This window comes from Gouania willdenowi, chromosome 7, assembly GCF_900634775.1.
Source record: "Gouania willdenowi chromosome 7, fGouWil2.1, whole genome shotgun sequence".
NCBI lineage: Eukaryota > Metazoa > Chordata > Actinopteri > Blenniiformes > Gobiesocidae > Gouania > Gouania willdenowi.
The window spans coordinates 8,772,099-8,790,660 of record NC_041050.1 but is presented as its reverse complement, the minus strand read 5'-3'; the positions used below and the strand labels follow the sequence as shown (position 1 = coordinate 8,790,660).

The window sequence follows — 18,562 nt, the reverse complement described above, 5'->3', positions numbered from 1 at the left end:
CTCCCAGCCCCCAGGACACCATCAACATCAACGTGCACCGAGCTGTTGGTCTGGAGGTCAGTGAATGCACCATGGAACGTTCTACACACACACACACACACACACACACACACACAGTATTTAATACCCACTCTCTTTCTGTGTGTGTGCGTTTTCAGGTGAGCAGTGAAGACGTGTCACTGTCTGAGAGAGATGAATCTGTGCACGAGGAGCAGCACAGTCCCCACCCTGCAGGACACACACACACATTGTTTATTCTGGAATTAATGATTCTGAAATAAATTATTCAGAATGAAAGCGTTCTGCTTGGTGTTTACATGTAAACAGGTTTATTCTGCTTTATTCAATCCCTCTTCAGGTCTGAGGGTTGGGAAGGTTCTGATTGGATAGGAGAACGTGACATATTCACGTCTATCAGAAAAAACACAACAAACCTTTTATTTTTGGCTCCAACACAGAAGACCACATGACAAGAACTGTTTACACTTTTATTTTTATTGAAGAGATGAATAATTTCACTTATTTTTTTCAACAGTCATTTGATTTTGCTCTTTCATTTTTACACTATGGAACTTGGAACAAATGAACAATAAATAGGTCTATTTACACTTTTATTTTGAATGTAGTTTTGACAATAACATTGTTTAACTTTGGTCAGCTGAGCAGGAAATAGAAAACTGTACTTTGACAAATCAGAGCCAGCGGTTACTATTCTTCAATATATTATATTATATTATAATTGCAAAAACATTTTGGCCTTTAACTTTCACAATTTAGTTCACATCTTCATAAAATTCATATCCACATGTCCCCTACATAAAGTTGCATTTTCTGACATAGGCCACGCCCACTCCCACAGCACATTGCTCTTTGTAAGTCACGACATATCAAAAACCTACTTTTTCAAATTCCTTTTTGGGGTTTTGGCCAATCAGCGTGAAACTTGGCACGTAGAGTCTTCATTTGGATTTGTTTTACAGTTCAGCAAAAAAAATGTGTTCAGGCAAAATATGTGCAAAATATTAAGTAAAGTTTTCTAGCCAGCTATTAAAACGCAAACTGTTGCATATTGGTCAAAATATTTGCTAACACCACCAATTCAGAGATTCTTGGTTGCCATGAGACTGTGGGTGTAAGAGCCAAATTTGAATAAATTAGGCCTCCAGGGACACTGCAATTATGAGAAATGTATATCTCCTAAATGGCACAACCGATTTTTACCAAATTTGGTGGGTATGACTTTGGGTCGCTCCTGGGACCGTATCTCAAAGTTAATCGCGATTGGTCAAAGTGTGCGTGGGTTATTACTACCTTTAAATAAACCTTTATTTCAGCAGAAGTAATATGTTGAGGGCTGTGAAATTTACAGGGTAACTATAGAAGAGCACACAGATCACCCATACCAAAAAGTGCACCACTAGGTGGCGCTATAAAGGGTGCAAACACATTTTGGCCTGTAACTTTCACACTTTAAAGGGGACATATCATGGTTTTAAATCCTTCCTTTTTACATATAAATCATACAGTTGTGGTCTATATAAAGCTGAACTGCAATGCTTGGGTCTGAATTCCTCATTATTATAGCTCCACAGGCCCCTTTTCTACCCCTTTTCTGATGTGCTTCTGAGAGCAACTCGTTATTTACAAAATGTCAACAACGGAAGACTTGTTCATCCAGCCTTACATGTTCGAGTCAGAGTCGGACCCAGCGGAGCGAGATGAAAATGAAGATGATGAACCTGCAGAACCCTAACAAGTGAGCTAACACAAGCACCGAGCTAACGCTAGCGCCAAGCTATCGTCACGAAATGCATTTTAATACAGTCTTTTCAAAGACAAATACGGCAAAATGAAATGACTAATGAAAACTTTAGACTTCAATTAAATCACGTAGGCCATATCATCAAGGATCTAAAACGAGCACACAGCGCTAACATATGAAGTCTGAAGACGGTGCAACTGCTAATGCAAACAGAACAATGACAGGGACGTCTTATCATCACACTTTTTAGCGTTATTTACAGCTTACCGAAGTGCTCTGTTCGTCGTCTCCAAAGATAGAAGGAATTGAACCCTCAATCAGACAAAGTCTTTCGGTAAATCCTTCTTTATACTGGCGGAGGTTGCAGAAGCAGTCGTCCTTGAAGTGCTTCACGCACACAAAAATGACCTTACCCACAGATGTGGGTACATTTCCTTGAAAAATAAAACTCAACCAGGCACTTTGAAAAGGTTCTGATGCTGGGAGACGTTGTAATGAAGCGTGTGGGTTACTACATCCAACAACCCAACATTTTGACTTATCCTCTCGTAACTTCGGCATCTTTGAGCTTGGATTACAAAATAAAAGCGAGAAATAAAAATGGCGGATTGCTCGAAGTGTTGGACCTGGAGTTGATGTACTAATTTGGCAGTTCCGCTGCACATACTGTGACGTAATAGTTCAAAAAACGTAATAGAGAATACAAAAATCGAAACAGATTGAAAAATATGAGCAAAACAGAATATAAAGATATCTACGGAGCACCTGAAGAGACTAATTTGATTTTTTTCTGTACTTCTAAGCACTCTAAATATACAACAAAATGCATTTAAGGGCTAAAAAAGTGGATTTAGCATGATATGTCCCCTTTAAATCACATCTTCCAAAACTTCATATCCATCTGTTCACAGCAAATGGCACGTTGGCCTGTGTTTTGACGCACGCCACGAGCCCGTCATCCTTCATGACGTACTTCCACAGGCTCCGCGAAACCTGGGTGCTGAGTCGCGCTGGAAGGCTTGGCCCCCTTTCATAACTGCTTGCAGTTCTAGTTAGGGGGCCAAGCCCGCGGGACCAGCGGTGCTAGGAACCCTATTGTAATCGCAAGGGTTTTTTGGGGGCCAAGCCTGCGGGGCCAGGAAACCGCGTATGTAATCATACGCGGTTCCTAGGACCAGCGGTGCAAGGAACCCTATTGTAATCGTAAGGATTATTGTTACCTTTCATTTTTCCCCCGGTAAAAGTAGTGCTGCAGGCTAAACCGTGCAAGGTAGGGCGATGCCCCTTGGGGGTTGGGTCCAGACCACCCCGTGTAACTTGGACGCAAAAATTCACATATGTTCGCCAGCAGGTGGCGCTATAACAAAGGTCAACTCGTTTTGGCCAATAACTCCCACACCGTTTGTTGCACATTTAAAACCTTCATATCCACAGATTCCTTGAATAGCACTGAATCACCTGGGCTAGGCCACGCCCATTTCCGCCTAAACTTTTCTCGGAGCAAAATCACAAAAACTGAAAAACCTACTTTTTCGAACTCCTCCTTGGGGTTTTGTCCAATCAGCGTGAAACTTGGCACACAGAGTCTTCCGTTGGACGTAATCTCCAGTTAACCCTATGAGTTTGTTCGGGTAAATTATGCGCAAAATATTAGCGAGTAAAGTTTTCTAGCTAGCAATAAATATGCGAACTGGCGCATATCTCGGTCAAAATAAATGCTAACAACACCAAATCTGAGATCCTTAGTTTTTACCAAATTTGGAGGGTATGATCTTGGGTCCCTCCTGAGGCGATATCTCAAAGTTATTCACGATTGGTCAAAGTGGGCGTGGCTAATGACGTAATAACACATAAATAAACAAACATTTATTTCTGCTGAATTATTATGTTGAGGGCAGTGAAATTTACAGGGTAGATATAGAAGACCACACAGAACACCTATACCAAAAATTGCACCACTAGGTGGCGCTATAATTGCAAAAACATTTTGGCCTCTAACTTTCACAATTTAATTCACATCTTTAAAAACTTCATATCCACATGTTCCCTACATAAAGTCGCATCTTCTGACATAGGCCACGCCCACTCCCACAGCACATTGCTCTTTGTAAGTCACGACATATCAAAAACCTACTTTTTCAAATTCCTCCTTGGGGTTTTGTCTAATCGGCATGAAACTTGGCACGTAGAGTCTTCAGTTGGACCTGATCTAAAACTGATAAAATAATTTTGTTGGCTCAAAATTACTGAGTACATTTTTCTAGCTCGCTATAAAAATGCATAACTGTTGCATATCTCGGTCAAAATAAATGCTAACAACACCAAATCTGAGATCCTTGGTTGGCATGTGACTGTAAGGGTGTAAGCAAAATTTTACTAATTTACGCCACTAGGGGGCGCTGCAAATATAGGAAATGTATATCTCATAAATGGCACAACCGATTTTTACCAAATTTGGTGGGTATGACCTTGGGACGCTCCTGGGACCGTATCTCAAAGTGAATCATGATTGGTTAAAGTGGGCGTGTCTTATTACTACATAACATATAAATAAACAAACCTTTATTTCATCTGAAGTAATATGTTGAGGGATGTGCAATTTACAGGGTAACCATAGCCCGTCATCCTTTGTGACGTACTTCCACGGGCTCCACGGAACCTGGGGGCCGAGTCGCGCGGGAAGGCTTGGCCCCCTTTTATAACTGCTTGCAGTTCTAGTTAATCTTGGGGTCGGGACCCCATGTGGTGTCGCCTGAAATGTCTAGTAATTGGTATAAAAAATAAAATAAAATTAGAAAAAAAGATTTTTTGTTTTTGTTTTAATGATTGTTCTTCCTCAAATACACATCACACACACTAAATATCAAATAACTGTATTCTATAAGCTTAAACTTTCAACCGGTTGTTCAAATTAAATGCAGTATAAAAACATCTGAGGTGGCACACTTGTCACTTTGTGCACTAATCTTGGCTATTCTGTATTTCTAACACAAAATGTTAGTGATTCATAAACATGATCAAAAACTAATTATAGGGGGAACTATAACTATAGGGTCATGACTAGGGATGTAACGATTCACTCAACTCCCGATACGATTCGATTCACGATACTGGGTTCACGATACGATTCTCTCACGATTTATTTTACAAAATGGGACTGTATATAAATGACTGAAAAATATTCCTTTATTTTTTTGGGAAAATACTATACTATTTTTCATTGTCAAAAGAATTCCTTGATAAACTATTCAAAACAATGCAATTTAACTAAAAATAAATCTTGAATGAAATAAATAAAATTAAAATTAAAATTATTTAAATTCTGGTTCGATAGTAAACAATACAAAACTACATAATAGTTCTTTTTCTTTTTAAAAGTGCAACTGAAAATGTATTTTGTGCCTTAACAATTGGACTTAAAAAAAAAAAAAGTGATTTTACTGTATTTAGGTCAGATATTTGTTTGAACCAGCAGAGGGCGCTGGTAACCCAGTGGTCGGTTGGCATGCAGATATTTTGCAGTGAAGAAGAGATGCTATGCTAGCAGACAGAGCTAAAAGAAAAACGTGGCTTTTACAGATATTCACGTAATATTACAGATATTCGTTCGGTGCTAAAGGGGTAAGGAATCATTTATGAATATGTTTAAGAGTAGAAGGCGGCCAGATAGCAGATTTCTCTCGCTGCCAACACTTCTGGGTAGCGCCCTCTGCTGGTTAAAAAAAGTACTGCGATTCAATTTTCACAGCATCGATGTTGAATCGTTATACCTATGAATTGATTTTTAACTGCCTTACGATTAAGCGTTACATCCCTAGTCATGACCCTAAAAAAAGTTGGGAACCACTGCTGAAATTAGTAATAACGTATGAGTTTAACACTTAGAGGTAATGCAGTCCTCTTTTCGTGGTTTTTCAGTGTAGTTTTTTTTTTTTTTGTTTTTGGTCATATCAGTGACAACACTGCAAACATACACCAAATATTTAAATTTCTAATCAATAGAAAATTAATATTTTCAAAGCCAGTTTCTGCAAAGGGGCCTGGGGCCACATCCTGTCAGGGTCTGCTTGTGTTTATCCTTTTTGGTCCTTTTTTAGTTGTTTCTGTCAGTCTTAGTTTTTTTCTGTGGGTCATGTTTCATCTTAACTCTTATGTTTTTATGCTTCCCAGGTATTCCTGATCGTGTGTCCTCGGTGATGTCAGTGTGTTTGGGTCGTTAGTGATTCGCTGCCTCGTGTTTGACACCCAGGTGTGGCCCGTTCCCAATCAAGCCTCCCTCACTATATAGCTGAGTGTTTGAACATGGAGTGGATGCTGGGTCATTGTTGACGTTACTTTCTTTGTGTGCAACAGTGGGTTTTTTGTTCCCTGCTTCCAGTTTTCCTTTTTTTAGGATTTTGGTTTATGTTGGTTTAACATGGACTGGTTTTGTACACCTGCCTGCTGCCTCCATCTCTTTCTGAGCTTTGGTCCTCCTCCACCACCACATCATCCATCTGGTGTGAGACAACCTTTGTAGTCATTACTCATGGCTGCCTCCCCATCTATGTTTTTTTAGAGAAAGTATCTAGAGATACGTTAAACGCAGCCTCCACAGCCCCAGTGACTACGGATTCAACTGATGACGTTGCTGGACCTTTTCTACATAAGCCTGTTTTCACCATGTCAGGATGGCTGAGTGGTCTATTGCTGTGGGTTCGAAACCCACTTTTGACATATGTTTTTTCATTTTAACGTATTTAACACGGCTAATTCCACCTTTAAAAATACATATACGAAAAAAACAAAACAATTTAGGGTATTTCCTGGGTTAGGGCTAAAATAAAAGGGTTAGCAGGGTAGCTAAAAATAATTAGGAGCTATAATACAACTGATGGAATTTTAGTCACGTGGTGCACCTATCACGTGACTTAAACTGGCCAATGAGGGGCCCTGCGTATGTATAGAGTGGCAGTCTATTGATATGTTTAACGTATCCATAGCCACAACCTTTTTTACACTACAATATCCAAATTCAGCAATTTTGATGATCTGAAAGAAATTAAATGAGTCAATCAGAACAATCACTTGTTGGACACTTTAGTTGATCGTTATTATTTTACTGTGTGTCAAAATTCAATTTTCAATTCAACTGTGTCAAATCCGGGAACAAAATCCAGCCCTTTGGAGCATCCAATTCAGCCCACAGGAGAAAGTAAAAATGACAGAGAAAACATTACTCATTGTGTAAATGAAACTCAACAATATTTGCGGGGGCTAACAATTTTATTAATGTAATTATATTGCATGACGACAGACATTTTCAATGTTAAACAATTGAAAAAAACAACATTCTTACAAAATCTTTAAATTCTGCTCAAATCATTACATAACATTTTCCCTAAATAAAAATTGGTCACACACAAAGGAAGTTTAAGGCAAGGTCCGTTTACAGGCGCTCACAGTGATGCTTATATCGCATCATTGCAGTCATTTTTTAATGTTAAACCTTTGAAAAAAACTCAAAATTCTCACAAAACTTTCTCTTTTCTTTAATTTTTTAATTTTTTCAAGTGAAGATCGTGTCGAGACTGATATTTGTTATTGCTTGGATGTTGTCGATTTTTTACATAGTTTGTACTTTATGTGCACAAGTGCAAACTAGGGCACAATTACTAATTTTCCTACAAAAAACTGTGGCCCTTATGATATCAAACTGCCCTGTATTTAAAATGAGTAGGACACCCCTGATATAGTGCCAATTTCAACAATAAGTCAAATAAGAAAAACCCAACAATTCCACATCAGGAAGAATTAAAGTGAGCTTTTGCATTTTAACAATTGATATAGGTTGATTCTATTCCTCTTCTTAATTTCCAGGCCTTTGATTTTATGTTAATTGGTGGTTTTATTGCCTAAATTTCCAGCAAGTGTTTTTTTTTAAAAAAAACAAAATGAATACAATTTCCTTAACAGCCTTCAAAGGTTGAGCTTTTACAGTTATTTCTCCAGGCTATCGATGACCCATTTTATGCAGCCACAGTGAAATAAACCAATTGCCTGGCATAACCCCACTGGTCCAAGGACGCGTAGCTTAGCCTACTAGATAAGGTTTGTCCCAAACTGAACTGTAATCTTTTTTCTGCGTTCAGATGAAGTGCAAACAACATGTATTCTAACTTACACAGTGTTTTTTTTTCTATTAGTCAGTTTTTCTTTGGCATGGTCTGCACTAGCACTGCCGACGCAAGAATACGTTCTATGACACTAATATGTTTTGTTGCTCCAGTTTTCCTGATGCAAACACTTAAGTGATTGCACTACCTGTTGGACTAAATCAAACACCGTTTTCATTTCACTGGCTGAAAGTTATTGACCTTACCATGCAATCTGTGTGACAGCTCCACCCCCCAAAAGCTGCAGCCTGCACTTGATCCAGCCAGTAAGACAGACTCTGCTAATAAAGCTCCGAGGACCCAGAGGCTCTGCTCACAACTTTCTCTCTTGATCAGCTGCTCGAGAGGGGAAAACAAAGCCACATTCATTTATTAAAGTTTCACATTTGATCTGTCGCGATGCACTGCCTGAAAAGCTTAAGGACGGCAAACCCAGGGATCTTGAAACTTTTTAAGAATGCAGGACTTTCTGTCAGAGTTGGAGCTGACAGCAACGTTTTGTCCCGGACGCAGCAGCCTGTGCTTGTGCCCTGCTGGGGGGCATCACCTCACACCCACAGGGAAATTCATCAGCAGCACCTGGAGGACCAACCAGGAAGCTCCACGTAGGTCCAACCACTAATAATCAACAAATATGTGTTAATTTAAACACTACTAACACACAAATAGGGTGGCAATGGTGTTGGTATGTTTTAATAATCCAGACCACCTATTTTAGCCTGGCTTGACAATGACATTGTTGCCATTAAAATTTTTGAATAATATGTTAAGCTTTCATTTATTCAGATGACTTTTTTTTTCAGGAAGTTTACTTTCGTCTCCTGACATTTTTCTACTGTCAACTTTGATGTGCCCAATGCTTGAACACAGTTTTGCTAATAACATTATTGTACATTATGCGGAAGTCATGGACAAAAATGTGTCCAAGCATTGGACACATCAAAGTGATCAGCAGGCGCCTCTGAAGAAGACTGGCAGTTGACAGTCAAAACATGTCAGGAGACCAAAGTAAACTTCCAGGAAAAAAAGTTTCCTGAATAAATGAAACTTTAAGATATTATTCAAAAAGACAAAATGAATTTGCTGAAATTACGGTAGAAATTAACTGAAAGACAAACTGCATAATACGAAGCCCCTAAAGGGCCACAGAGATATATATATATATATATATATATATATATATGTATTTTTTTTTTTATTGCATGCTCACGTAAAGGTTCTACGCAAACACATGATACTAATACGTGTTCGCGTAAAGGGCGAGGATGTTTTATCTTTTTTATTGCGTGCACACGTAAAAGTTACACGCTAGCACTTGATACTAGCATTGCGTAAGCGAGCATGTAAAGGTAATTGTTCACCCTAACCCTAAGGCTAAAATAAAGCTTTACTAGATCCTCTAACATGATTAACTCCTTACGAGCAGAGCATGTAGGCCAATGACTGACGTTTATAAGCGCGCTTAAAACTATTACGTGCTCCCTTATAACTACTTTTACGCACTCACGTATTAGTTTGACACGCTCGCGTGGAACTAATACGTGAGCACGCAATAAAAAAAAAATATCCGTGTTCCTTTAGGACTCAGTAGCATAACATCATAAAATAATGTTTTTTGTTTTATTTAACTACTTAAATAAAATAGAAGATAAATTACTTGATAATTTAATTGTTGATTTCAAACACTGTTGAATGTGTTTTGATGTGGTGTTTTTATTGTTAATTGTCAAACTAAATGTTATCCAAATGCTGCACCGTTCATCATGTAAAGCACATTGACTTAATCTGGTTTGCATATGTTGTTTATACGCGAGCTGTGATTCGATGGCTCAGTTGACTCTGGCTGTTGATGCTCAAAACAAATTGTAGTGTTGGTTGTCAATTCTGTGCTTACCTGAGGAGACATGTCTACTCAAGTTATCGAACGTTGTATTTAAGGTGGCGAAATAATGGCATCAGAATTACAGCACAGGGTACAAGCATGATACAGTATAAACACTGTTGTGATTAATGATTGACTTTTCAAGGCTGGCAAAACAAAACAACCAGAGCCTAGTGATTAAAAACTATCGAAAATGTATGTTTGAGAGTATTTCTTTTAAGAATATGTGGACTGTCCGATTACAAGATATTGAATCTGTAAAACAAAAAAAATGCTTATTGTTTGGCTGTATTTACAGTTATTTATTTTATAAAACAAAGCTGATGTAAAATTTATGTCAGTGGATGTCAGTCGCTATTATTTTTACTCGACGCAAACGCACTTGATTTTTATTTTAATCCATTGGAGCCTGTGCCAGACGTTAAAAGATCACAACATGCTGTGTTTGCTTCTTGCTCCTTTGACAGCAGTAGGTTCATGTCCACCATGGAAGACCTACTGTTCTACACCATCACGGACGGTAAAGAGACGATTGCCCTCTCCGAGTTCATCACTGTGAGTCAACACTTTATTTGCACTTCCTCTGTCATCCTGTGTTGACTTTCCATGGCAGACATGGACACATGACACACAAACACACTCTCCTGCAGTAGAATTGACTTTACCCAGAAGTGTCTGTGACTTGAACTGAGTCAACATGGTTCAGTAATGTGAACGTTAAGTTTATTACAGCTGGATGTGACTTCTTTTAAAAGCTGTTCGTAGTGTAATGGTCCTAAAGATAGATGGTGGGAAGAGATGAATTAGACTTTCAGTATCTAATTGTGAATACAATCTTATCTACTTTAATGGCTTTAAAAAGATTTCAAATAATTCATATCACAGGTGTAAGTAAATGTGAGAAGATCAAACCCTGTAAAAACATCCCATCTATTTTATTCTGGTCTGTACTCTATGTTTAGGGTTAGTGACACCTATTAAACCAAACACAGGGCGAGAGTCAAGGCACATTCATGACAGGAAAGGGTGAATTCCCAGAGATGGACTCAATATTCACCTCCAGCCAATTCAGATACTCCATGTAACCTAACCTTTAATCTTTCTGAGTAGCCAGGGTAAAAACACTTCCTCAAAATCTAATGAAATTAACAACCAGGGATTCAAACCCACATCTCACCATGTCACAAAGCTCAGACTCAAAATGTAAAATGCTGATAAATAGGCCAAAAGCTAATTGTTCTGTTTCAAGCATATCCCATTAAAAAAAAAAAAACAGGGAGACCACAGATGACCTTGGTGTCTATGGTAACTCAATAAGCCTTCAGATGAGGAGACGTGTCAACACAGGTGCTTTGTTGATTCACCACAGATGACTGGATATGTTCATACAGAGGGTTCAAGCAGAAAATGGATGATGAAAGTGCTACTTGTTATTCTTGTATGTCAATAGAACTGGAAGGAAAAGTTTGTCACCAGCTCAAAATTGTCAAACATTCTTAACATATCAACAAACATGAATGTGTTGGCACAGGTTAAGGGAGGAAATGTTAGTCTTCTCAGGTATAGACAGTCACATTTACATAAGACTGTTTATGCTTGACTTGAGAAAGTTTTGCATTATTATATAAATCTACCTATATTGGGCACTTTTTGATTGTCTTGAAGATTCAATTCAACTTTATTTGTATAGCGCAAATTACAACAGTCATCTCAATGTGCTTATCAAAATGTTAAACTTATAATAAGAAAGAGAAAACCCAACAAAATCCACATCAACAAGCATTTAGTGACAGTGAGAAGAAACAACTCCCTTTTAACAGGAAGAAATCTCCTTCAGAACCAGGTTCAGAGGTGGCAGCCATCTGCTTCGACTGGTTGTGGTTAGTGGACAGAAGAACCAACAGAACAGGATAGAGAGATGGAAGATCAGAGTGCCTCAGACTAGCTGAGTCGTGAACCTCAGATCAGGAACTGCCATCATCAGCTTCACAACACTTGAAATAGAGCAGACAGAGAAAGACGTGGAGAAGGCACTGACTGCAGAAAAACATGATACAGTATTATAAAGTCAGCCTGCCTTGGGCTTCACTCCCAGTGGCCTAGTCAATACTTATTATAAAAGTGACAAATCTCTTCCAGTTTATTGGTAAGCCAACAGCGACTCCAAGGTCTGTAAATGCGACCACTCACAGACGAGCCCATGTCCGCTCTGGTTAGGTTATGTTATGATTCAGTCCTGTTTATGTGGACTGCAAATCATAACCAGCTACATCAGAATTTGAATCTCTTCCCGTTTATTGAACTAGTAAATACGACCGTATGTTATGATTATGATTCAGATGTTATGATTCAGATGTTTGCTTATCAAAAATGATAATGATGTTGGGCTTTAAATGACAGAAAAGCATTCAAACACTCATCAAAGCATTAAAGTCAAATTAATTCCATATTGCTAGACATAACATTTGCATATTACCTTTATAGAGTTAATATGACTAATAAAATGCAACAATTCCTGCACAAATCAAAGACACTTTAATCAATCAATCAAACATTTATATAACACCTTTCTTATAAATTCAATTGTAGATCAAAGTGCTTCACAGAAATTTGCTGACATGATTGACAAAAGGTAATGCACACACAAGTAATTTAATAAAATCATTAAAACGATGACAAATAAGAGTCAGAGATAAAAACAAAGCAGAGAAGGGAACATTTTAAAATGACAAAACATTAAAATTAGCCTAAAAACATTCAAAGTTTAAAAAATAATAATAAATAAACAAACTAAATAAAAATCATAAAGCGCTACATAGAAGCATGACTGAATAAATCTGGCTATAGCTAGCTAAAAACCACAAGCTAAAGGTTTTTTGCTTGCATTTAAAAATCGTGATACTCTCGGCTCCTCTTAACATTTCTTTAAATAATTTGTGTTATAATTAATATGTGAAATGTAAAGGTTCATGTCTCAAGTAAAATTTAAGGCTTCCTTACCAAACATTTCCTCCTTTTATCATATGAATTTCAGAACAGTTAAATGTCAACATCAACATTGGATATTTTGGGGGTTTCTTCTAAACTAAAACAAACTGATATAAAATGATTTACTTTTAGGAAATACAGTCAACAAAAAATGACCAAATCTGTGCATTAATTTAACTCTGTGCCACTTTTCTGGTTTTGTTCCTTTTACGAGTGCAACATTGCTTTCAATTCACAAACATAAAACCCATTTAGCTTGAAGGAACTTCAGCTTTGCATGCCATAAGACTAATAATCTCTCACAGACACTTGCAGGAGGCTTGCAGCCTTGTCTTAGGACTGTGTGCATGCTGAATCAGTTATTAGAAAATATGACTCCAAAAAAAACCCCCTCCCCAGTGGCCTCTCTGGGTTGTACACATGGTGTCCCCAAAATAGACACACATGGGACTCACGGTGACGGATTTATTGGAGAGAGTTTGTGACCTGCTATTGCCTTTAAATGTTGCTCTTGGGTAACACAACACATGATGTTTTAAACCCATCTAAGCATGTAACATTTAATATTCTGCTGGCTGCTATTAAATAGTCAAGGCTACAAATACCCAGGGATTCTTAAATGTATTTATATATAAATGCAATTATTTTTGGTTCTTTCCAGGCTTTGAGAAAAACAGGCTTGCTAACATCCGACCCCAGGCTGCGTGACACTGTCCGTCAGTTGCGGCAGTCTTCCCGTGACTCTGGAGGACCTGTCTTGATGGACAAGTCACTTTTTAGGAGGTGAGATAATAGTTATTTATAGATGAAATGCTATACACACATGGAGGCCTACACTGGCTTCAATCAGCTAGGATGAAGACCTGAAGGTGCAGCAGAGGTTGGATTAAGGGAGCTTTCACGGTAATATCCTTCCATATTTGCAATATTTCACAAAAACATAATCTATTGAGCCTAAAGAATTTTAAATATTTCAGATATGCCTGTTTTGTTTACAAAGTGTTAAGTGATTAGCCCCACCTCCTCTATCGGAGTTCTTTAAACCACCTCTAGAGGTGACTGTGAGGTGCCTTTCAGAAGAACAGCCTTTGGACAAAATGCTCTGTCTGTGAAGGTGTGATGGAACAGTCTCTCCCTCACTGTTAGGGAATGTCCCACATTTCCTATATTTAAAACCAAACAAAGTGTGGCTGAAAGCAAACCAGTCTTGTGGCCATTAAGTGACTCTTCTTTTACTTTTATTGTACTTATTAATTTCTGTGACATTGTTTGTTGTATTTTCTGTACTTCTGTCATCTGCCGAGGGACTACAGATGTAAATTAGCCCTGTGGCTATAATCTGGCATGTTTACGTCTGTTTCTGTTGTTTCAATGCAGATGTTCATTAATGTGCATTGTCCCTATCAAGTAAATCAATAAGTAACAATAAATGTGCAGCCTCTGCAGTTGGTTGTTTTGGATTTCCAATGACGCACAAAGGCTGGCGTCTCAAAGCTAACAAGCTGCTACAGGCAAGGCAAAGCTAATTTAAAATTATTTGTGTAGTGCATTTCATACACCAGGCAATTCAATGTAATTTACATTGGAAGCAAAAACTTCCAACAGTTTAAAAATTGAACATACGCAGCAAAAACATTAAATCAACAATAATATGATTACAAATCTCCATCTCAGTTAAACACAGTAGAGAAAAAGAGTGGCTTTAACTTTCATTTGAAAATGTTCCCATTGTCTTTAGCTTGTAAATTTTGAGACTCAAGGTACGCGCTAGGTTCAGTGTTAGATATAGTTGTGTGTCATCTGTGTAACTCTGATAATCAACCTTACAGTTCTGTAGAATTTGTCCAGAAGGAAGCATATAAAGGCTAAACGGAAGGGGTCCAATAACAGAGCCCTGAGGAACCCCACAGGACATTGTTAATCTGTCAGATTCAAAGTTTCCAATGCTTACAAAGTAACTTTGCTCCTCCAAGTTCGATTGAAAAACACACAAAAGCAGGATATAAAGAAGGGAAGGGACCCATGTGGTTAATGCAAACTGTTTCACAACTTATACGTAGCTGTTTCTGACAGCCTTTTGATTAGCTATAATTTGCTTTATTAAGATCACTTATAGTAAGGGTTTCAAACTCATTTTAGTTGAGAGACTGAATAGGGACCAGTTTGATCTCAAGCGTGCTGCAGATTTGATGGGGGAAAACAAGAAAATTCATCATTATTGTGCCCTAGTTAACACTTATACATGTACATAAAATACAAAATACATAAGAAACTGACAAAATCCAAGCAATAGGTGACACATATCAGTCCCAACAACAATCTTCACTTGCAACATCATGGATTATGTAATAATTTAAGGAAAAGAGAAGGTTTTATTAAAATTTTGAGTTTTTTCAAAGGTTTAACATTAAAAATGACTGTAATCATGCAATATAAGAACCGGGAAAACTGTGAGCCCCTGTAAATATTGTTGAGTTTCATTTACACATTGATTTATGTTTTCTCTGTCATTCTGGGCCGAAAGGGATGCTCCAAAGTGCCGGATTTGGCCCCAGGACATGATTTTCGCACATGTGGCCAAAAGGGTTGGATTTGGCCCCCGGGCATTGGCTTTGACAGACATGACTTATAGAATGATTTGTTTTTTATGAAAATTGTCATTTTCTATTTTAAATATTCTTTTTCCTTATCTGACTAATTGTCGTAGGTGTTTGGGCAACAACATTTTGCTGCTATCAAAGGCTTTCAAAAGAAAGTTCATCATCCCTGACTTTGAAAGGTTCACCCATCAGATTGATGACATATATGAGAAAGCTCTAAAGAATGAAAGCGGACGGGTAAGAATAAGACATGCTGTCTCAGCGTCTGCACATATACCAACAACACACACATTCACACGTGTGTTCACTGTCTTTGTGCAGGTAGCTGATTACATTCCCCAGCTGGCTAAGTTCAGCCCTGATCTCTGGGGTGTCTCTGTGTGTACGATCGACGGACAAAGGTACATGCAGGGTTCATCTTTTCACACTGACTGCTTCCATCACACGCTTCTCCTCACAAACACTTGTGTTTTGTATCTTCTTATCATGCAGACACTCGGTGGGTGACACCAAGATCCCCATATGTCTGCAGTCCTGCGTCAAACCTCTCGAGTACGCCATCGCTGTCCATGAGCTGGGCAGTGAGCACGTCCACAACTACGTAGGCAAAGAGCCCAGTGGGCTAAAGTTTAACCAACTCTCACTGAACGATGAAGGCAAGTCATTATTGTGTAAATTTTCAAACAATTTTCATCATCATACTTGCAAATAAGAAAACACTGATGCACAATGTGTTCCTTGTTTTCTATCTTACTGTAGTACAGTGGTTCCCAAACTTTTCAGTCCTGTACCCCTTCAGACATTTACTCTGAAGTCATGTACCCCTTACTCCTGCACACCTAAAAAAAAAACATGACAGTGTAATGTTATATACATTGTATCCCTGCAGTAAAATTTGTCCCTGAATTTTATCTATCCTGTTGAAGAATAATAAATAATAATAAAAAACTATAACAATCTGTAAGAACACAAGAAATGGTTTTATTCTGAATTATTTCTCTATTTATTTATTAGCCTACTGGCATTTTCAGTGAGAAACAATTTTTATTTTTTTTTTTAAAGAAATCTACCAAACATTTGTTGATTAAACATATACCAGTAATACAATATATCCATCACCCTGAAACTGTGAAATACAACTCGCTAAAACCTGGATGAACAGAACTCTGCAATGTTGTCACACTGTTTTTAATTTTTATTCAAGTACCCCCATGGCAATTTGCGTACCCCACTTTGGGAACCAAGGCTGTAATACAACTGAAAAACACTGTGGTGTTTCCATATCATCAAATGTTTTACTGCTCGCCGTTTGAACAGTTTCTTCCCACAAGCTGTGATGACTCTAAACAAGGCACTTTAATTTTGTATGGATTTTTTATTGTATGTATTGTATTTTATGTGGTTTTATGTGACTCTTTATTGTACAGTATTTTACCTCATAGTATTTTTAGTGGCATTGACTGATTGATTGTTGGTTGTTTGTTTTTTTTTTATTGTAAAATGTCTTTTTAATTGTTGACTGCACTTTGAGCTTCTTGCACATTTTTCCAATGTGGTTTTCACACTGCAAATGGCTAATAAACTGAACTGAACTGATATAATTTAAATTTAAGTTTAATAAAACCACATCAAACCATTCAAATCATAATTATTAATAGAATGAACAAAGAGCTGATCAACAACAACTCACCATTACACAAATAAAATAAAGTTGATGAAGTTTAATAACTCGGCTGCATTCATTAATGCAACTGGGGTTTTTGGGGTTTTTTTGTTGCTAAAATCAAATATATCCAACCCATGTATGATCAAGAAAAAACATATTTCAGAGTTTATATCGCCGGCATTAAATTACTGCTTTAGATTTCAAAAACTTTGAACGCGGGGTCTTCTCTGCCAAACAACAACACTATTAGCCGTGAGCTGCCTCTCTCTGATTGGCTCTTGCACTGATGAGTATGAAGTAATAAAAGTTTGAAAGAACTGAGACAACAACCTATATTAAGGATCAACATAAACTTTTTAGTATCAGCATTGAAGCAATGAAAAAAGTCATGAGTAACGTGAGAGTCCATACAAATGCAGTGGAGTAAAAAGGACGATATTTGTCTTTCAAATGCAAAAAGAAAATACTTGAAAATACAATGAAAGTAAACTACTTAGCAGCAGATGTTGATCCTAGGGTTTATTATACATAAATATCAGTACTTTTCTGGCCAACATGGATGTGAGATGAACCACTTTCTAACGCCATCCCTGTTTCAACTATTGAGAAATCTCAGCAGCTCTAACACACAGTCAACAGTGTGATAGATTGTTAGCCACAGAGTAAACATCAAGTACAAATAAGTCGTCATCTGATCAGAAACAAAAGCTGTCCTGTTTGGCTTTGAGCTCAATCTGTATCTACCTCTGATAAAACGAGTATGAAGAAAAACATGTTCTAAAAACCTCCGTGTGTCGTTCCATTCTAGATTTCCATCTGATCAAAAATAGGCTCTTACCAGGGAAGCTTTTAGCTGGTTTGTGTCAGATCAGTGATAACGTTCTGTTTCGTTCTGCAGACAAACCGCACAACCCCATGATCAACGCCGGGGCCATTGTCGTCAGTTCATTAATTAAGGTAAAAGCACGAAAGCCTGTCTGCACTGGTACCATAAACCATGATTCATGCATCTGGTTTTTATACTGGTTATATTAGTAAAATAATGTTGTTTTTATTGATAATGAGGGTTAAACCTTGAGTGGGACAGATGAAAGAGTTTTACTGTAGTGTCTAATGATTTAAGCATGTATTAAAGGGCAATGAAAATAAAAAAATAATCACATGTTATATTGGTTTTTGAGTAAATTATATACTATAGGTAACACTTTAGTTTAGGGAACACCTATTAACCATTAATTAGCCACTTATTAGCATTAGTAACATTATGGCTCTGAATTAGTCATTAATTACTTATTAAATGGTAAATGGACTTGATTTTATATAGTGCTTTATCACCACACTGAAGCAGTCTCAAAGCGCTTTACATATCAGCTCATTCACCCAATCACTCTCACATTCACACACCAATGGGACAGGACTGCCATGCAAGGCGCTAGTCGACCACTGGGAGCAACTTAGGGTTCAGTGTCTTGCCCAAGGACACTTCGACACATAGTCAGGTACTGGGAT

The 18,562-nt window shown here is 37.7% G+C and overlaps 1 protein-coding gene across 3 annotated transcripts in view; it reads left to right on the top strand.

Moving 5' to 3' along the window:
- Positions 1-8,173: 8,173 nt before the first annotated feature.
- The window catches only part of LOC114466776 (glutaminase liver isoform, mitochondrial-like), a 27,949-nt gene continuing 17,560 nt past the window's right edge, over positions 8,174-18,562 (top strand). Inside the window, exons 1-7 of one of the 3 annotated variants that reach the window (XM_028452498.1) lie at positions 8,174-8,522; positions 10,270-10,354; positions 13,449-13,570; positions 15,495-15,624; positions 15,709-15,788; positions 15,880-16,043; positions 17,952-18,010. In XM_028452498.1, the coding sequence (XP_028308299.1) occupies positions 8,317-8,522; positions 10,270-10,354; positions 13,449-13,570; positions 15,495-15,624; positions 15,709-15,788; positions 15,880-16,043; positions 17,952-18,010 (846 nt within the window). In that variant the 5' untranslated portion in view covers positions 8,174-8,316. Of the gene's footprint in view, positions 8,523-10,266; positions 10,355-13,448; positions 13,571-13,677; positions 13,691-15,494; positions 15,625-15,708; positions 15,789-15,879; positions 16,044-17,951; positions 18,011-18,562 lie in introns of those variants that run through there. The other 2 variants (XM_028452497.1, XM_028452499.1) reach the window with 2 other exon arrangements.